Source organism: Emydura macquarii, unplaced genomic scaffold (assembly GCF_026122565.2).
Source record: "Emydura macquarii macquarii isolate MOO-44397 ecotype Brisbane River unplaced genomic scaffold, CSIRO-AGI_Emac_v2 contig_3287, whole genome shotgun sequence".
In the NCBI taxonomy this organism is placed as follows: domain Eukaryota; kingdom Metazoa; phylum Chordata; order Testudines; family Chelidae; genus Emydura; species Emydura macquarii.
Window position 1 is genome coordinate 5,051,559 of NW_027133424.1, and position 20,598 is coordinate 5,072,156.

At 42.8% G+C, this 20,598-nt stretch overlaps 1 protein-coding gene across 3 annotated transcripts; it reads left to right on the forward strand.

The window, feature by feature from the left end:
• The first annotated feature begins 229 nt into the window (after positions 1-229).
• On the forward strand, positions 230-20,171 carry TMCO1 (transmembrane and coiled-coil domains 1). Of its 3 annotated transcripts, none has more exons than XR_010917037.1 (8): positions 230-458; positions 1,201-1,278; positions 3,907-3,966; positions 7,605-7,651; positions 8,157-8,224; positions 11,371-11,515; positions 17,273-17,369; positions 19,648-19,774. XR_010917037.1 is itself a non-coding variant. In XM_067532375.1 (8 exons), the coding sequence occupies exons 1-7, from the start codon at positions 389-391 to the stop codon at positions 17,315-17,317; spliced, it is 513 nt and encodes a 170-aa protein (XP_067388476.1). In that variant the 5' UTR covers positions 230-388; the 3' UTR covers positions 17,318-17,340; positions 19,648-19,785. The 3 variants fall into 3 exon arrangements, 2 of the variants coding, with proteins under 2 accessions (XP_067388476.1, XP_067388475.1); XM_067532375.1 differs by having other exon boundaries at positions 17,273-17,340; positions 19,648-19,785; XM_067532374.1 differs by lacking the exon at positions 17,273-17,369 and having other exon boundaries at positions 19,648-20,171.
• Positions 20,172-20,598: the final 427 nt, after the last annotated feature.

Below are 20,598 nucleotides of genomic sequence, written 5' to 3' on the forward strand. Positions count from 1 at the left end.
AGTCCCGACGCACTGCCCTCTCCTCCAGAGCGTAGCACGATGAGGCTCCACCTTGGTTGGATGGCACCGACTTGGGGCGAGGCGGAAGGGGCTGAGCGCGGGCTCGAGGTCATTATTGGCAGGCAGCTCGCCCAATCAGCAGGTCCCATAGCTGTAAGCGGGACTTCCGCTTGGCGGTGCGCCTTGTCGCCGGACATGTAACTCTATCTCACTTCCGGAGGGTGGAGCTAGTATGAAGTAGCTAGGCTGAGTATCCCTATCCGTCTGCGGGCGGCCTGCCGGGCCTGACCTGACCTGACCTGACCTCCTATAGCTTCCCTTCTGGTCCGAGTGGCGGGGGAGTGTGTAGCGGAGGTCGGCCTGCCCGCCCGCCCGCGTTCGGGGCAACATGAGCACCATGTTCGCCGACACCGTCCTCATCGTCTTTATCTCGGTGTGCACTGCGCTGCTGGCTGAGGGTGAGCGGGGCCGCGGTCTGCGCTGGGGGTGGCCGGGTTGCGGAACGGCTCCCTTAGGTCCCCGGTGTGACCCCATGGGGAGGGAGCGCCTGCCCGGTGTAACCCCATGAGCCGCCTCCGATCCAGCCCGTTCCCGGTCCAGAAGCGGGCAGGCTGCGAGCGTGGACCTGGGGATGCAGAGGGCTCTTCCCGGGTCACCCAAGGAGCGTCCCCGAGCGCGATAGCTGTGAGGCCATGGGCCAAGCCTGGCTCTGCAACAGGCGCCGTGGGTCGCTCCGCGCCTCAGCTCGCCATCATCTGGGCCCGGGGGGCAATAGCCCTTGGCGGGCGGTTGTGGGAAGAAAGGCGTTAAAGACTTCTCGGGGCTGCGGTGAGGGACGGGGGCCGTGTCCGTGTCTCGGCTGGGGGGAGGGTGAATGACTCTACACAGCCTCGGCCGCGTGTGTTGTGTGCGCGCCCGCGCCCATTTGTGACATCAGTGACGTTCAGCAAGCAATCCAAGTGAGGGGAGATGTGAGGCCTGCTTTGCTCTCTCAGAGGTGCTCCTGCCATTCAGTGCATCTGTGCTAATGCTTCCCTGACAGACAGACAGAGCCCCCTGCTCTCTCTATGTTGCTGTTCTCTTGGTTTCTTTCTCCTGCTTAGTGTACCCGAATCTAAATGCTGCTACAGCCCTGGGGCAGTTGCGACAGAGCTGTACCGAAAGTCACTCTCCCCTTGTTGTGTCTGATGTTTGTTTCAGGTATCACGTGGGTGCTGGTTTACAGGACAGAGAAATACAAGAGACTGAAAGCTGAAGTGGAAAAACAAAGCAAAAAATGTAAGTGTTGCCTTTCAAACACCATAAATAATATGGCTCTTTTTATCTTCTCATTATTTTCTGCTTCAGGATTTTAAATCAGTTTTTGAACTGATTACACCAGTTTAACGAAAACATCTATATCTAGAATGAGCCTGAAAGGACTTGGAGAAGGAGGGAGGGAGTACAATGCAGTGAAAGGAGAAAAGGAAATGAAGAATGGAGATAGAAGGAAGAGGATAGAAAGGTGGAGGAAGAGTTCCAAGATCTATGGTATAAGGTAAAAATGGAGAGCAAAAGCATCGATAGAAATAAGTTAAATGACCTATGAGGGATGTAAGCAAATGGCAGCTTGACAGAAGATCAGATTGGCTTCTGACTCCCTCTCTCCTGAGTCTTCAGGAGAAGACCAATTCCAGCAGTATAAGACAGTTCAGAGTAGCTATGGGTAAAGCCTACTAGTATAAATTACAGTAGTAACTGCAATCTTAGCAGAGGATTTAGAGATAATGTTTGACTGGTTTGGATGCTGTGGAACTCATAAGCAGCTGGTATGGATTAATCTCTGGTGTTTAATGATTGCAGTAGAGGCTTTATTCTGATTATTTTGTAATTCCTCCTATCTCTAGTCTGTTTCCACGAAGAGCCAGGTGTGAGGTGCATATATCAGTAAACTAATTGCTAATGTTAATGCTTGTGAGTTACAGTTTAAGTGGCAAAGCTGAGAATAACAAATATTAGCTAAAATTTCAGATTTGATTAGCATTTGTTGATCACAGTTTATCCAAACATCCATTTAAAAAGGAGTCTAGGCTGTCCTAAGCAGCCCCTGACAATTCTCAAATATACAACCATAAACTAGATCCCCCTCCTGCCACACCTTTCAACCATTCGTCAATATACCCACAGCAACAACCAATAAGATACCCATAGGTTTTGGGTTTGTTTTTCTTTGGGTTTGTTTGTTTGTTTTTTCCGAAGATCACTAGGCTCCTCTGCCAGAGCCTTGGCATTCTGTTACAGCTACAGAAAACAAATAGGCCTTGAAATGAATAAACTAGGGCTGTTAGTTTGGGGGAGCGATTATAATTTAATCTCTCCTCAAAACATACTTGTGTTACGTGGCACAGCCACATCTCAGGACTGAGTGAGCCTGAAAGCTGCACGGTTGATGGCCGACTATCTTCTGACAATGGAAAAAGTTGCAAGATAGAAGTGTGGTTATAGTGAGAATGACATTGTGCCACTGTATTCACTCGTAGTTCCTTTTCTGAGCAAACTCGCTCAGTTCACATCACCCTTGCGTAATCCCACTGGCCTGCTATCCTGAGGTGTATGATTTAGTTTACGGATAAGTAAACTTCATCATTAACCTTTTCATCCACAGCATTGTGGTCAGAGCAAATGAGTAGATTTGTGCCTGGGCTGTTACTTTTTTGACAATTGTGCAGGCTTGGCTTACGAGTCACAAGAATTTTACCTGTCAGCACCACAAATTCTCCTGTGACCTGGAAATTCAGCTGTAGTCTTTGTCTTGATCATCACCAGGAATAAAAGTTCTACCATTAAATCTTAGCTAACATACTAATATGTGAGACCTAATTCTTTAGCACTGACTCTGTAGGGACAACAGGAGTGAAAATGAGTTTGTTGGTAAAGTAGATACGATACAGATGTGTGGTTGAAAAAAGGCCACCAATATCTCTTATCTGATCATAACTGTATTTGAAAAATTATCATCCCATTTTCATATTGTGATATTGGCTATATAGATCTGAAACTAAAACTTGGCTTTCACTTTCTGACAGTGTCAATCAAATCTCTCGCTAATGGAGGTGATTTCATTTGCAGATTGAAAAGCATAGTTGCTGGATCATAGTATTAACAGGTCAGCACTCTGGCTTGTAAATATCCATTGGCTTTTCTTGCAGCAATCTTTGGAGTGTCTCCTGTCTGGATTGGCTGTCTTATTTGGTTTCTGGTAGCTTTGGTAACTAAGTTTAGATTTGCTACATAATTTTTGAACTTCAAAATATTGCAAATGTTTCAGCCCTAATTGGATGACCAGCAGGAATGAAGTAAATTATGCCAGACTGCTGGGGCTGCACGTCCACTGAGAGTGCCTGCTTGTGAAGAAGGGATATAACAGAACACAGGCGTTCTTGTGTTCTGCTTCCTACTGCAAATAGCTAGGGTCAGAGTTTCCCATAAAGCTTGTTTCATCGCTCTTGCTGAATTGAAAGTACTCTCTAGAATTCATAATGACAAATCAGCAAGGGCTGTTTAAGCCAAAATGACACCCTGACTACTTGGGTCACAGTGCAATGGGCACCTTTGGTAGGCTTTAAAATTCTGGCTTTTGACAGGATTTTAAATTTTTCTCTCCCGCGTCTAGGATTGGTGCTTTCAAGATCAGGAATGTTTTCCAGGCATTTGTACCAGTCTAGTTCTGGCAGATTATAAGACATTAAACATATATTGCATATATCATAGTGATATGTTTATCTTGCTTCCCTTCTCCTCTTGCCCCTGACTGTGTGTGTGGGGGGGGGTTGTTGGGTGAATGGGAGAGGAAGAGAGAAAGGATTAGCAGCGTAACTCTCCATTGTTTGTGTGAAAGTGATTCAGTGTTGTCTTTACGCTTTGCAGTGGAGAAGAAAAAGGAAACAATAACTGAATCAGCAGGCCGACAGCAAAAAAAGAAAATAGGTAAGATTTGGAGAGAGGTGTGATGCTCCACAAGTGAGAGGGAAGCTGTGAGGAGAAACTGCTGGAGGCGGACTTTCCCTTTCAAAGATGGGGGGAAGAGAGGAAACTTTAACTCTTTGTTTGGTGGTGGGATGAGACTTGGTTCTTGATGGGTTGGCTAGAATGTGACTTCCTCTTCTTCCATGTGGATTGTTAGAGCCTATTTCAAGGGAACTAGCCTCTTCCTTTCTAGACTGACTTTAGGCAAACCCAGTGGCATTGGGATTTCAATCCATGCTGTCATGTGGACCGAGAACATGGAGTCTTTTAGCCTTCACTGTTCCCAGATGCCATCCCTGAGAGCTCATTGCTGCAATACATTATCACCATGCAATAACCATGTGACTACAGTAATGCATGTTAATGTTTGTGATCCCAGATTGGATGAAACCTATCTCTTTTTAGAGATTAGATTTTTCATTTTTTCCTCATAACATCACTATAGGGTGGAGTCAAGGGTGTATGGGTGTTGTAACTGCATCTTTATAGCTTGTGTTTGAAAGAAATCCAAACATGACCTCAGCTGGGGTTGTAGCATTTGTTTTGGAGATATTTACATCATTCATCTTACATGTCTTTTCCCTTAAATTACTGATCTATACTCCTTAATTCCAATTCAGTATTATGCTTTTTCCTGGGGATATGTGAGAGAAAATGTGTTAAGTGTTGCATGGGCACGTATTTGGGATAGCCGCATTACTCACAAACATCAAAGCCGTGAGTGATGCAGAGCAACCAATTGAGTTGTTACAGAAAACCTTTATCAGTAACATTTGAGAGAGATTTGAAACTTATTGGGGCTATTTATTCTTGTCCCTCTTCCTATAAAACCAGAAGTCTTCATTACAATCAGTTGTTCTAAACAAGGCCCAAAACCTCTGCTTAAATGATTTAAAATAGCTTTTCCTAGATATAAAACTTGTGATCTCTGGGCTTCTCTCAGATTTAGAACCTTAATTCCTTCCCCTTGCACATGTGCATTATGGCACAGTCTTTAATTACACAATCACATCTCTTTTCAGCAGAATAGAGGCAGCTTTTTGATATTCCTTCTTATCCTTATTATTCAGCATGAACTCACCCTAGTTACTGTTCACTATCCAAATACTGCTTTGACCAAGGAATGCCTTATTTCCCCTTGGACTTCTAACCTGTTCATCACTTGAGTACAAGTGCCTCACTAACACTAATGAAGTTATTTTCACAATGCCCTTTTGAGGTAGTGAAGTAGTAATCCCTCTGTTACAGATGGGGAACTGAAGCACAAATAGGTGAAGACCAAAGTTTGTAAAAATACCCACTAATTTTCTATGCCTTGGTCTTTGGGTGCCGAACTTGAGATATCTAAGGCTTCATTTCTTTCAAGATGCTGAATAAGCATAGCTCTTATTGTCTTCAGTTGGAGTTGAGGGCCTAGCACTTATGAAAAATCAGACTCTAGGGATCTCAACCTGGGCATCTAGAAAATGAGAAACATATAATCAGTGGCCATTTCTGGAAACAGAGAAGTATCAAAACCATTCTTTGGAAGAGGTGAGATTTCATCTCTAGACTTCCTGGTTTCCAGCCCAGTGCAACTTCAGTTGAAGTTATAGGACATATCAGTGAGAGAATGGCAAGCAGGTTGGTGCAGGTAACTTGTTTAGGCGGATATTGTGTATAATGCACTTAAAACATTCTGAAAATGAAGGAGCAAATGATGAACAAGTTTTACTGAGCATGTGCAAACTGCAGTTTTTGTTCCTGGATTGATGTTCATTGGAATAGCAGAAAGTATCTTTCTGAGCTCTTGATTAACCCCCTGTGAAATTGTAAGTTCCTGCTCCAAACCACAAAGCTGTTCAAAGAAACGGTCAACAGTTTTTATATAGGAAAAATAATTGTTCTCAAGTATAGCTGAACTAGGCTTCCTGAAACATTCCAAAACTTGAGTCATAAAACAAACCTGTGAAATTCTGTCCTAAAAGGTTTGTTTGATAAAGTTATAAGTAGACTTGGAAGGATTAGATATTATTGGTAAATGTTGGTAAACATCAATTTCAATGTATATACACACAAACTGATTTAAAATATTTTTTCATCTTTGATTGAAATATAGATAGGCAAAGTAAGAAAAATGTTGCTTCAGACCTTATTAGAATCAAAATCCAGTGATTTAGACTTTTGAATCAGGCTTCTTACAAATGGACCTGCGAATGAATAGTAAAAACAGATATCCTTCAATCCACAGACTGTATTTTTTTGTATATTTAGACATATGATATTGACAATTTGTTTTAATGGTTATAAAGAAATAATTTTTAGAATCTGTCTAGTTATAATTGTCTGACATCCCCCCCAATAATTTTCCAGAAATGTTAACATTTAAATGATTAAATCTAAAAAAGCTTAAATATAAACATCAATATTATCTTTCAAAATTATTTTTAAAAAAATGTGAATTCTTCCAACCCTACTTAATAGCAACTGGAAACAGATGGGGGTTAGAAGTGTTACTATCGCTTCACCTAACACTTTCCATTGTAACCGCCATATAGCTCCCCAACTGCTTAGAACTTTGGTGCTTGGAGGACTCTCTTGGTGCTATGGTCTCACAAGCTGTCAATAGTGATTTGTGGCCTGCCTTGTTGTGTTGATACCGCCAATGTAGAGATGCAGGACTCCCAAACACCTTGCACTGCCACATGCTACTTCCCCCATGCCTTGCTCATATTCCCTCTCCAATATTTCTTGATTTTTCCACATTCCTACTCAAACCCATATCTGTGGTTTTCCCCGGTTGCCTCTGGATCTTTATCCCCTAAGAGGATCAGAACTGGTGAGATTGGAGCAGTGTCGGAAATAGAAGATGGAACATGACAGTTCCATTGGCTAATCTTGGCATAACACAAAACTGAATAAGGGAAATAAAAACTTTTTTAAAATTTGAAGTGGCCTTTGTGTGTGAGATGTTATCAGGACGTTTGAAACTTGGAGTTGACTGAAATGGGAGGAGCAGTACAGTGCAATGTTTCCAAAAGGAGTACATATTTTATTTAAATATTGTATAGAAACAATTTGTACAAAAATTGAACTTTCTGAGATGTTTTTGGAGTGGGAAACAGTAAGATATCTTCCTACTTTAAGTGCAGCTCTTGTGATTTCACCTTTGAAATCCCTAGTGACACCTCTGTAATGAAGTATGAGTTATCATATACAGTGCATTTCCTTATAGTGATAAGATTTGATGTGCAAATAACATTCTTAGAACAACACTACGTCCAGTATACAATATACTGGCACTAGCTGATTTTTACAGGCACTATTTGATTTTCCAGTTGCTGTGTCCCTATGTTATCATGCACATTGAGTTGGCAATCTTGGCGTACTATGCATTGCCTTCTGAATGTTGACACACCTCTTGTTCTGCTGCATGTAGTTCCAATTCAAGAACCGTTGGCTGTGTGCAGTTTTCACACTGTAATGTCTAACATAAAGAGATGGAATCTGTCTTGTTACTATTATTGACTTGGATAGCAAGGAAGGTTTAGACTTCCTGGAAGTGAAATTATACTAACCCAGAAACCAGAATGACCTCTATATTCTTCACTGCTTTACAGAGAGGCAAGAGGAGAAGCTGAAGAACAACAACAGGGACCTGTCAATGGTAAGAATGCTGTAAATTAGGGGCGAGGCCCAAACTAGTGGTGGACTAGATCTTCAACTCTCCAGGAGGTGAAGGATCATCCTTAATTTCTATCCATTAGAGCAGAGATGATAGGAACTCATATTCACGTGTCTCCGTGGGCTGCACCTCTAACATCTGCAAGCTGCAGTGTGGCCCACAGAGTTCTACGCTAGTCTACTCCTACACTATACACATAGCTTCATTAATTCTTAACCCCCCATCTTCTCTAGTGCTTCCAAAATGGAAGCAGTTTTCCTGATTTTTCACCTACCCACCGCATCTTCCTAATGAACCCACTGCATTTCTTATTTCCCTTGCCATCTCGCAGTTCATGTGTCCTCCCCTTTCTGTATGCTTGGTCATCTCTTGGTTAACAGAACAGCCCTGTTCGCTCCCTTTCTTCCATTTGCCTTTATTTTTAATCAGTTTGTGTCTCTCTGCATTAGCTGTCAGTAATGAATGACTCTGACCTCTCTGATTGCAGGTTCGAATGAAGTCCATGTTTGCAATTGGTTTTTGCTTTACTGCCCTGATGGGCATGTTCAACTCCATGTAAGTATCAAAACTCTGGCTCTTTTTTTTTTTTAAAGCCTTCAAAGTGAATATATCCCATCCCCTTCCTCCTTTGCCACTTGGACTCTTTCATCCAATGTTCATGGGATCCCACTGAGAGCTGCACCTAATTTGTATAAAATGGATCAAACTGCAGCTCTCTTGTTCGATATGGGAGGTGCAGCCTGTGAATCTGCAGATCACCGCACTTATTGCGTCTGCTCAGATCAGCATGGAGCTTTGCATGCAGGAATTCTCTAGGCTGTGCTTTACCTATAACTGAGCATGTTTGTTGCTCTGGAATATTTGACCAGGATGAAAGTCTGGTTAATTCAGAATGGCCTTGCAGAGATCAGGCAGCCTTCCACAGTCTTCAGGTCTTTCTACCACTTCTGCATCAGCTGCTTCATTGCTTGCTAAAACAGTACTGGCTTGGGTTTTTTTTTTTCCTCCTAATCTGAGATTCTTAAAGAAAAAAAATGATCTTGGAATTGACTAGGATATTTATATAAACTCTACTTCTCATATTCTTGTATGTCTGAATAATACTGCTAGAATATTTTCTTTGTCTTTAAGAGTGTAATCCTACAGCTATCCTGGACTTTTCTTGTGGGAGCCACACAGTTCTTCTTATCTCCAAAAACAAAACAAAACAAAAACAAAAAACCACTAAAGGTTTCTTGACCACAATGATCATGACGTAGGCCCATGGCTGGCCTCCAGATTTGGGGGATATATCTTAAATTTATCATTCACAAATCTACCCTGCCCTTCTTATCTGCTCTTGTCTTCTCACCTTCCTCATCACCAGTAATGCTAGCGTCTGCTCCTTATTTGTCCACTTCTCCCACAGCCATCTTTGGGTTTTTTTTGTGTAGCCCTTTATGTGGAACACCCTCTCTGAACTGGACCATAAAGCCACTTTCCTGTCCCTCCTCCAGTCCCAACTCTGCCATGATGCCTACAAGAAACTTAAAGGCTGCATCAGGAGCCCATGGGGGGAATACTTGATGTTCTTTGGGAAGGGCGAATGCAGCTTGTCTCTGATGTGAGCTCTTCAGGTCAGGAAATGTCACTATATTTAGACAGTACCTAGCATACTGTGGGTGCTCTGTGATACAAATGATTTATGTGATGGGATCTTTCAGTCTGGGGTCTGGAGGAAAACTTGCTGCTGTTTGTGAAGTGAAGCCCTGCTGTTTATATTAGGGTCTGGGCATAGATGCCAACACTTGAAATGTTCTGCCAATGACAGTTCTTTGTTGTTCTAAGGTCAGTTATAGTGCAGCTTTACTTACAGAACTAGACTTGTCACTCATTAGCATGAAAAAGTGTGTCCCTCCCCCTGAAGAATCTGCCATTTCATTTTGTCTTCACGGAAGCAGGCAGACAGATTTGCACTGTCCTGCTGTAACGCTTTAACAAAAACACTCTTCTTTCCACAGCATCTATTTTGCGCCCAAATTCTCCAGCAAAGCACTTGCAGGACAAAGTATATTCCTCCTTTTCTGATAACTGAGGCACATTAGAGGCTGGAACCCTTGCTCAGTCACAGGGAGTTCAGCATGGTGGGCATAGCAAGGAGGGAGGCAGAAATATGCACTTTATATCCTTCCCTCATTGCAGCACGCAATTGGGATCTCTGCTTCTTGTGACTCCTACAGAAAGGCTCTGTACATGCAGTATGTATATGAGAGTGGTAACGAGCCCCTTTCTTGCTGTTTAAAATGGGAGGTGTAATATACACAGTACTGGGATGAAAGGGACAGGTGTAGGAAGGCTGGCTTGAACACTAAAAGCAGAATGCCAGGTTGAGGAACTAGCATGAGGATCCTGATTATCCTTTTAGGATAATCTCTTTTCAGGTTGATAGGGTCCATGCAAATGGCATGTCTGCTAAGGGTTAGCGGTATTCGTCCTAAATCCCCCAACACTTTCAAAGTTTACAGTACTTCTTATAAGAGTGTGTGCCTTAAAACCTAGGTTACCTGCTGGAAGAAATGGCAGGCACTTCGAGGTATCATCTCTGAGCCACTCTGTATTTTCACAGCAGGAATAACACAGAATCCTAAAATAGGGAGATGTTACAGGGAGATAAACATCCGTTCCCAGCCCTTCTGCCAAACTGCCTGTGAGATGTAAGCAAAGTTGGCACATGTTAGAACTATAGCTCTGTGTGAATGCATCTCCACAGGAAAGAAAGCTCATTTAGGAGCTCTTGAAACCAGAAACACCTGTTAGAAAATCAGCACTCAAAGAGAAATAACATCAAACTCTGAGCACACACTGATGCAGTATGATACGCACATTGCTTCAAAAGGTAGGGTCGGTTCTTGTCTCCAAATTCACACCATGTCTCCATATCTGGAATGTAGCACTGAACGCTTTCCAGCTCCTGAGCTGCACAGATAATTTGGGAATATACAACTTCCTGCTTCCAATGAGTGAATGCAGAGGAAGAGTATTATATTAAAAGGAAGTCTCTCCATAGCGGTTGCTCACATCCCTTTTAGTAACTGATAAATGTAGCAAATCTGGAAAAAGCAGAGAGCTGGGCTTTGGTTTGTCCTCTGAGAGCTGAGCATACATCTCTAGTACAAAGTCCATCAGTCTGCATAAAGTAATTACAACAAGCTGGTAATTCAGTCTCTTGACTCAAGTGTTAGTTCTCTGGAAGAAACTTATGCATGACTTGGGTTTTAAATAGCAGATGTCAATACTTGGGGATGTTGATTAGGAAGTTCGTAGTCTGTGTCCTGCAAACCTTGGTCAGCAATTTAGCTAGCCAGTAATCATTGATAGGTTGACCTCCAGGAGGCACCACTGGACATTCCACAGCATCTGCTGGGGGACGCCTGCCCAGTCTATCTGGTGGATGGCTGGCCACTATGATGCACTTGAGGATGGCACATGTGCATATAGCAGTCTTCCCATGCACAATGCTAGAGAGGTGGAGCATCATGGTTTTTCTAGGCTTTCAACTTGATCTTGCATCTGGTTTTGTCCTCTTGGAGGCCTGTTTCATTTAAAACACTTAATCTTTTTTTCTGCAATCCCAGGACCCAATTACTGTCCCAGTCTGAAGCCCTTCTCTATGCTGGTGTACTTGGTAGCCGTCTCCCACTGAGTGCTCTCTTCTCTTCCAGATTTGATGGCCGCGTGGTGGCAAAACTTCCTTTTATCCCCCTCTCCTATATCCAGGGCTTGTCCCACCGCAACCTCCTGGGGGAGGATTACACTGACTGCTCCTTCATCTTCCTCTACATTCTCTGCACCATGTCTATCCGGCAGGTGAGTGTTGTGTTGCTCCCTATGCATGGGGAGTGGAGCAGGTCTGCTACCCAGTAAGAAGTAGCAAGTGCCCAGTAACCAATTTAGCCCATGTAGTCTGTCTTTGACTTAGGTTTGTTCGAAGCTTCCATGTTGGCCTCTGGTTCCCATAGGATTAGCCTTCAAAGGAAATGTAGTGCAGAAAGGTTTTGCTTCATTTGAGGTCTTATCTCAGCCCATGAGGGAGATCTGGTAAAGTCATCAGGATTGCTCCAAGACGTTGGAATGAGCCAGTGGAAACAGCTTCCACCCTGCTATGTGTCTCCAAGTAACTTTGTGGATGGACAGAATCAGCCTTGGCAGGGGACAAGTTGCATGATTTACTGAGTTCACCACAGGCTTCAGCAGACACCAGGATTGGTAAGGAAAAGCTCTTACTAAAAACCTATCTCTACAGTTATATCAGAAAGAAAAAACATTCCATCTTTAGTGTAGTCTGAGGGCATGTCTACACTGCATCTGGGGGCGAGCCTTCGAGCCCAAGTTGACAGATTCACGGTAGCGGGGCTCATGCTAGCAAGTTAAAAATAGTTCTGTGTAGATGTTGTGACTGAGGCTTTGAAGCCGGTGGCGTGGACTTGAGAGCCTGAGCTGCAACGTCAAAGCACAATCTACATGCTATATTTAGTGTTAGCCTGAGCCCGGCCAACACAAGTCTGTGGACCCAAGCTAGGAGGCTTATTCCCATATGCAGTGTAGACATAGCCTTAAAATGAACTGCCTTGGTGCTCCAAAAGGCTCAATCTGTGTCCAAAAATCTGCTAAGGAAACCAGGAAGTCTGGGGTCAGACTTGCATTTTTCTCAAGTGCCTTATTCCCTTCTCTCTCCTCCCTTTGCCTGCTTAATGCATGACTCTCTCTGAAGGCTAAATAACTTTCCCTTCAGCGTATTGTCTGTGCCTGATCAGCAGTGGGTGGAGTAATTTATAGAATGGAGGTCTGGCATGACAAGATACATGGCCATTTTAGGGAACACTGTTAAGACCATAATGGACTGTGACCCATACACAGGCCCTTCTGCTACAAGGGAGAAGTGCTGGCCCTGAAAATGGGATGTGTCTTTGGGGTTGGGAATAGCTTGCATTGCCCAAGCCAGTGATGCCATCATTTTACTAGATGTAATGCACTGAAGCAGCATTAATGGTGAAGTAGCAGTTTAACTGACAGTGGAGCTTCTGTTAGCATGTGACTGGGTTGGATGGAGTGTTAGTCTGTGCTGGTGAGGACTGGTGGGACTTGAGTGCTGCTGAAAATGTGTGTTGCTTGTTGAATTCCCCCCAGGGAGTGGGGAGAGGCTTATAGACAGTGGGAGTTGGATTAATGCAGGTGCGCTTAGCTGCTTCTCTATATTTATCTTTCCTTTCGCTTTGGTTGACTTCCTGAATTCTTGCTGCTTATTTCTCCTTGACATGTAGAACTCTGTTCCTTTTTCCTCCTGGAGGTGCCAAGGGACTTAAAAACCCTTACAGCTGGTCAGCAGAGGAAATTACTCTTGTGCCAACTTCTAACAGAGGGGTCAGGATGGGCTTGGTGAAGTGGCTTAATAAAATGAAAGTTCCTTTACTCCAAAATAAAGTGCATATTTGCATCAAACAGATTCTTTCCCTCCTTCCACAGCAGGAGCCTGCACAAACTCAGATGAGTATCCAGTCCTGTGTGAAGAAGCAAGGCAAACAAATTAGCAAAAGCCATCACATCCACAAATTCTTATTAAATGCTCTCAGCACAGCAGTTCTTGTCCAGTGTTGTTTCCGTGGCCTGGAACTAGAACAGCAGGTGCTGTGGTGTGCTAAGAGATTTGTCTAGTTTTTGTGACTTCTGTCACTCACTCCAGGCTTTTTTGTTGTTTCTACAGTGATGGCCCAGTGAATCTCACACCAGATAGCTAGTGTCTTGTGGTGCCATGGGGAAACTCTCCTTGACACCGATCTGTGTTGCAGTGGGGCTTCAAGCTTTTCTATTCTGACACCAATAGACTTTCTTTTGCAGCCATGAAAGGCCATAAGCGGTGAGAATAAAACTCAAATTGTGTTGGCTCTTGCACCTCTGCTGTGCACCAGTAGGATACTTGGGGAATTTAATGGCTGAAAAATCCTAAATTGCTTTTTTTTGTATGTTTAAAAAAAAAATCCCATGGTAAATTTAGTCTTAGCTATTTCCTGTTGGAACGGATATTTTAGCTGTGTAGCTTCATATGCTGCAGCCTCTCTAGTTTAATACTCTTTTATTCCCTGTAGAACTGACATATTTTGAACTCCGAGCACTACATTAAAAGAAATAGCTGCTCCTTTCGTACTCAAATATTTCACTAAGCTGTAGTTTAAACTGGCCCCCCTGGAGGTAGAGGAACCCCTTCTATGTGCCCATGAGGGCAGCAGCCCAAGTGAAGATCGGCAAAAAAAAAAAAAGTGGGGCCCCAGAATTAAATTGTGGGAGAACAAGTGGAGAACCCAGAATTCATTTGAGGAAAAGAGTGTGGGAGAGAATCCCAGAACTCTACCTTGAGGCAGAGCCTGGATTTTATTTGGGATATGGGTCTCTCAGTCTACTTTGGGGCAGCGAGAGGACTAACTCTTGGGGAGTAACCAGGTGCCACTGATTTAAACAGGTATTGCTTCTGGGTGGGGAGCATAGCACAGCAGTACTCTTCACCCGGGCAGATAGCCCTGAGGCATCTGAGTGTTGAGGAAACTCTTCAAGCCTGGCTTGATTGCTTTTTGCCTATGACCAGCATCTCCTGAAATATCCAATTTGCAGTGAGTAACTTCCTCTGCGCTGTTCCTATCTCCCCTTGATGTAAATCCTGTTTGGTGGTTCCTTGTGCCTTCCTGTTCGGAGAGAGTGCTGCTGGAAGAGTCTGTTTACAGGCCATTGAGCTGCTGTGTTTAGCTTTCAACTGAGGCAGTCTGCTGCTGAATTGGGTGTGATGCAGAATGTCAGTTATATCCTCTGCCCCTCCTCCTGTTAGAGCACTAACAGCCTGCACCCATTCTGCTTATCGAGTGATAAACCTTTATTAGAGAGGCTTGCCAGTATTTAGTTTCCTTTTCACACATGCTTGAATTGTAAACTAGTCCTTTTTCTCTACCCTAGATGTGTTCCTGGTGTGTGTGTGTGTGTGTGTGGGGGGGGGGGGGGGTCAGCTAGTTCCGTTGCAAACAGGAGAGGGAGCACATCATTCTTTCCCAGAAACTGCCCTCATCATTGTAGGGCAGGAGGCCAGTTCTGGCTTTTCTTCTCTCAGGGCACTTAGATGCCATTTCTCTGTGAGACTTTTGTTCTCCCTGCACTGACTGGGGTGGGAAGGATTCAAATAAACAGTTGTCCATCCGTCTACTCTCCCCCTGTGTCTATCATGTAGTACAAATGTTGTTCTTGCTCCCCTGCTGCCACCTTCTTACACTTCTATTGGTTACAGTGTGTTGTCCACAGCATCCCTTTCACAGAAGAAGAGTGCGTGCGATGCTATGGGAACCTAAAATGGCGCAGGCCTCCATAGCACTTAGTTCCAGCATCAGTATCTGGGACCTTCTGTGCAGTTTTAACATCAGTCTTGCAAAAGTCATTTATCAGCATGATTTCATTTCAGCTGGAGAGAGAGAACTCTATAGTTGTGGGAGGGGAAAGGCTGGCCAGAGTGTGTATCATTCTGATTGGTTATAGTTTGGCTGTGAGCTCAGGTCAGCTTGTCTGTTTGCCTGTTATGCTCATAATCCCTCCTCCCACCAGAGAGACCTGTCTGCCGGGCAAGAACATAGAGGGCTGAGTGATGGCTCTGACAAGAGTTGGGAGGATGCAGTGTGACCTTCCCCTATTATGCCTCTGCTGTATCTGTGCACCTCAGTCCTGATCCTGCAGTACCCCCTGCTGGTCAGCTGAGTGCCTTTTGAATAGCTGTTCCCTTTCTTTATTCATATTTTGAGCAGAGAGTACTGGGACAGGAAACACAAGATAGAGCCTCCCACAGCAAAACGTTTGTTTTATGTACAAGTATCTTACTCTTAAAATGATGCAACACATCTCAGTGTGTTCCCTGTCTAGCAACTATCCTACAAATAGGGAGATGTAGCAAGAACTTATTTAGAATTTACTTAGAGGCCTTCCACTGTGCTTAATGTATTCGTTGTTATACTATAGTGTACCTGTATCTCATCACAGATGGCGGTGGTAGCATCTCCTTTAAAGAAAGTTTATCAACATTTCCTGTTACAGGACCCTATTTTCAGTTATTGATAACCTTGCCCGACTTTAACCCTGTGGGCTAAAATTTTCCATGCTATCTGGTAGCAAGTGGCAGAGGTCTGTGGGTTGGATCTAAAGGTTCCAATGTTGCTGATGAACCATCCGGCTGTCAATATGATGCCACATGATGGAATTTTTTTCAGTTGACTTTTTTTTTTTTAAACCTAGGAGATAACACAGATTTTCGTGTTAAAAGAACATTATTGAAGTTACAAATCCAAGCACTCAAAAATTAGGAAATGCCAGAATGAAGGTTGCCTATGCATAGACATTATGATAAAGCCTTTAATTACATGACACTGTTTTTTCCACAGGACTCTGCCTTATTCAGTTCACAGAATAGACAGTGCTCGCTATTTTAGGAGCTACTCAATATGTTGATTTCTCCTCCTTGTTCATTGGGTGGCACCAGGCATTGGTTACTCGCACTAATTTCCTGATGGGCTTTTCTGTTGTGCTCAGCACTATACTAGCTGTGTGCTTATTAAACATTACTGAACTTATTTTTACAACAGTCCTGTGAGATGAGGAGGCATTAGTCCCATTTTATAGATTGGCAGTTGTGGTACAGAGAGATTAAGGCAAACACAAAAGTGATCACTAAGCTTGGGTGTCCAATTTGAGATGCTGAGGACCTGATTTGCAGAGTATTTAGCTTTATATGTTCCGAACACACTCCCATTGACTTCAGTTGCAGTTGAGTGCTCAACACATTTGCAAATCATAAGAACGTAAGAATGGCCATACTGGGTCATACCAATGGTCCTTCTAGTCCAGTATCCTGTCTTCTGACAGGAGCCGGTGCTAGATCCTTCAGTGGGAATGAACAGGGCAATTTATCGAGTGATCCATCCCCTTTTGTCCAATTCCAGCTTCTGGTAGTTGAAAGTTTTGGGACACCCAGAGCATAGAGTTGTGTTCCTGACCAGCGTGGCTAATAGCCATTGATGGATCTATCCTCCATGAGCTTATCTAATTCTTTTTAGAATCCAGTTATACTTTTCACCTTCATAATATCTCCTGGCAATGAGTTCCACCCATTGACTGTACATTATGTGAAGAAGTACTTCCTTTTGTTTGTTTTTAACCTGCTGTCTATTAATTTCATGGGTGACCCCTGATTTTTGTGTTAAGTGAAGGGGTAAATATACTTTTTTCCCCACATCATTCACGATTTTATAGACCTCTGTTATATCGCCCCTTAGTCATCTCTTTTCTAAGATGAACAGTCTTAGCTTTTTTTAATCTGTCCTCAAATGAAAGCTGTTTCATTCCCCTAACTAATCCTTTTTGTTGCCCTGCTCTATACTTTCTCCAGTTCTAAAATATCCTTCTTGAGATGGGGTGACCAGAACTGCACGCAATATTTATGGTTTGGCTTTACCATGGATTTATATAGTGGCATCATAATATTTTCTGTCTTATTATCTATCCCTTTTCTAATGGCTTCTAACATTCTGCTAGCTTTTTTCACAGTTGCTGCACATTAAATGGATGTTTTCAGAGAACTATCCACAATGACTCCAAGAGCTCTTTCTTGAGCGGTAACAGCTAATTTAGGCCCCATCATTTTGTATGTATAGCTGGGATTATGTTTTCCAATGTGCATTGTTACATTTATCCATATTGTATTTCATCTGTCATTTTGTTGCCAAGTCACCCAGTTTTGTGAGATCCCTTTGTGTCTCTTTGCTGTCACCTTTGGACTTAACTATCTTGAATAATTGTGTACTGTCTGCAAACTTTGCCATCTCACTGTTTACCCCTTTTTCTAGATAATTTGAGTATGTTGAACAACATAGGTCCCAGTACAGACCCTGCTATTTACCCCTGCCCACTATGAAAACTGACCATTTATTCCTACCTTTTATTTATCATCTTCCTACCATGGGCCTCAGATTGGGCACCCGGTAAATGAGGTATAAACCATTAGTGACCATCTGTGAGAAAAAGCTTGGTTTACGTGACATGCCCACCCTCACTTGTGAGCTCTGCAGCAGAGGCGGAGATAGAATGCACTTCTGCAGGACAGCATTCAAGTGTCTTAACCATGAGAATGTCCTTGCCCTTCTTTCAATTTCCTGCCTTATTCACCTTCCAACTTTGCAACAAATGAGGTAGAGTCCTACAGACAACAGTCTCCTTCGCTACACATTGATTCCCCAGAATAGGATGGAAAAAATATTATGTGATCCTATAATTAAAGGCTGTGTCATTGTTGTACATATGCACAAGGGGACCAGATTAAGATTACATACACAACCTTACTTCTGGCATTTCCTAACTTCTGGGTACTTGACTTTGCAACTCTAATGTTCTTTTAACATAGTTTTACGTGTAAATTATAAAAAGTAGAATGTTTGCCATCAGCAAATGCTATAAAGCTGCTGTGATTTTCGTTTACCGGTAATCCCCTTTCCTTTTCCAATTGCTTGTAATGCATATATATTTGTATCTGGGCTGAAATTTTCCTTAGCCTTTGCCCAAAAGTGACTCCTGTCTTTTTTGTGTAAAATTTTGGTTTTGCTGCTCTGTGAGTGTCGAAGTAGTGGGGAAGTTATCCATATGCTCTTCTTCCAAGCACAAAAATTTCATGACTTTTTAAAAGGTAGAAGCTGGAAACTTCCTAGTTGGCTCATGTTGCCAATCTTCTTGAGGAAGGTATTCAAGAGTGAAGAAACTCATTATCTTCTTTTGCTCTGTGCATGTTCAGGTTTTCCATTGTTCCTCCAACACCATTTAAGCTTGCATCACTTAGAACAGTGGTCTTGATTAGAATGAAGGATGCCCTCTGCTTATATCCTGCTTCTAACATGATCTAGTGTTGAAACCAAATCAATTTAGTTTAATTGCACTGTGTTGTTTTTAATGTAGCTTCACACAAATTTCAGTACAATTCTAATCTTTAAGCATTCTGCTGTGAGTCCTGAATGACTTTCCTGAAGTAAGTACTTGGTTGTTTTCAATCTTACTATTTCAGTAACACTGTTATAATGTTGCATTAGAACACTGTGTGTTCCAATGTTCAAAAATCTAACAATTAGGCAAAGGCAGAGAAGCGGTCATCTACACAGATTTATTTTTGTTAATAGCTATGTATTACTATACCATGTGTGTCTTGGGAGAGAAAATACTGTTTCCAGCTACATCCATTAGCAAAGAAATCAGCTCTGTACTCAAACTTTTGGCAGGAGCTCAGCAATTTGTCTGGTTGCCATGTAGGGTGACCCAGAGTATTGTGTGAGATCCTTCCTGTCTGGTTTGCAGATCCTTGAGGTCTGATTAGTCTCCCTTGACAGTGGTTTTTTTAAATGTGTGAAAACAGTGGAGCACTGCTCATAGATTTTTCTGCCTGTGAGCAGAGAGCAGGAAGCTGTAACTGTGTATGTATTGTAATTGAATTGCAACAATAGCTAATGTTACCATCATAATGCAAAGAAAACAAAATTGGCAAAGGCTGCAGCCTGCAATAAGAAATGTAGTACCTGACCATTGGCTTTATGACCTGTGTAGGTGAAGACAGAACTGAATTGCAGCCTTGGACTGGAACCCACTCCAACTGGTGGAAACTTGATCAGGAAGAAACTTTGCAGCTTGGGCCTACCTCTAATTGCAATTAATTATACATGTAAATCAGTTAATCTCACTGGGTTGCATTTCTTCCTGGCCTTTTTGCATGGGTACAGATATAGCATGTATATACACTGGCTAAACTGAGTTGTAAAACCCTGGAGGTTGAAGTTAATGAGAGATTTGCCATTGATCTAAACAGCAGCAGGATTTCACCCTGTGTATTGGTTCCTTCTCACCGCACCACCCTCACCTGATTCTGTTTTTTTTCATTTTCACAGAACATTCAGAAGATGCTTGGCCTGGCTCCTTCGCGGGCTGCCACCAAGCAGGCAGGGGGCTTCCTTGGCCCCCCTCCTCAAGCTGGCAAATTCTCTTAAAGTACTGTCCATGCAACTTCCATGGTAACTCCCCTTGACATCCATATCAAAGACAGTTTGCCCTCGGTTTGCAGCAAGACTAGAAAGCCTGCTGTAGAATCCATTCATTTGAAGCCGCCTTTGGGATGAATACTGATTCCATGGAAGCATCTTGTATTTGGATTATTCTGCAAGCAGCCTGTCACCACTGAAAAGAAATTCTTGGCAGATGACTTGAGATGTATTTTGTGTGTCTGTGTAATAAATGATTAGGTCACTTGCATTTTAAATGTAGTCACCTAATCCTCTTGCATGGACACTGGAACTGTCTTGCTGTATAGAACTACTGTAAGGATAATAAAACCTTATTTGGAGCCATGGGAGGGAAGCTGAGTCAGGCATCAAGGACAAGGATCTGTAAAATAAACAGTTTTTGGAAAGCCCTGCACCATTGTGCTGTAGTATTGATTCCATGCCCATTTTCTTAGACAAACCAGCTGGAGATCTCTCTGTAGTAGGAACCCATGTATAAGGCAAGTAGACATGTTTAATTCCATTGTTTAAGATCTTACCACTAATGGGAGGAAAAATACATCTAAATCTGGAGTTTGTTTTTTCAGTGGTGCAGTACCCAGACCACCGTGTTACGCTGCAGTTAGAGGGTGCTGTGTTTCTGAACACACACCCGGAAAGCTCAACTTGGCAAGGGTATGTGTAGCATTACAATGTCCATGTTCTAGCTGCCTGCTTATTGGGAATCTCTTCAATTCAGTCATAATTTAAAACAAACCTGGCCTTTAGTCTTACCTTGACTAAACAGTTATATAATATCTTGTTTGTTGTATGCCAGAGATACCATCTGCAACTCTACCC

Bases quoted from the DNA above. Each gene is read 5' to 3' on its own strand.
- TMCO1 (XM_067532374.1), top strand. From the start codon at position 389: ATGAGCACCATGTTCGCCGACACCGTCCTCATCGTCTTTATCTCGGTG. The intron at 459-1,200 runs GTGAGCGGGGCC...TGTTTGTTTCAG, and splicing joins CACTGCGCTGCTGGCTGAGG to GTATCACGTGGGTGCTGGTT. The intron at 8,225-11,370 runs GTAAGTATCAAA...CTTCTCTTCCAG, and splicing joins ATGGGCATGTTCAACTCCAT to ATTTGATGGCCGCGTGGTGG.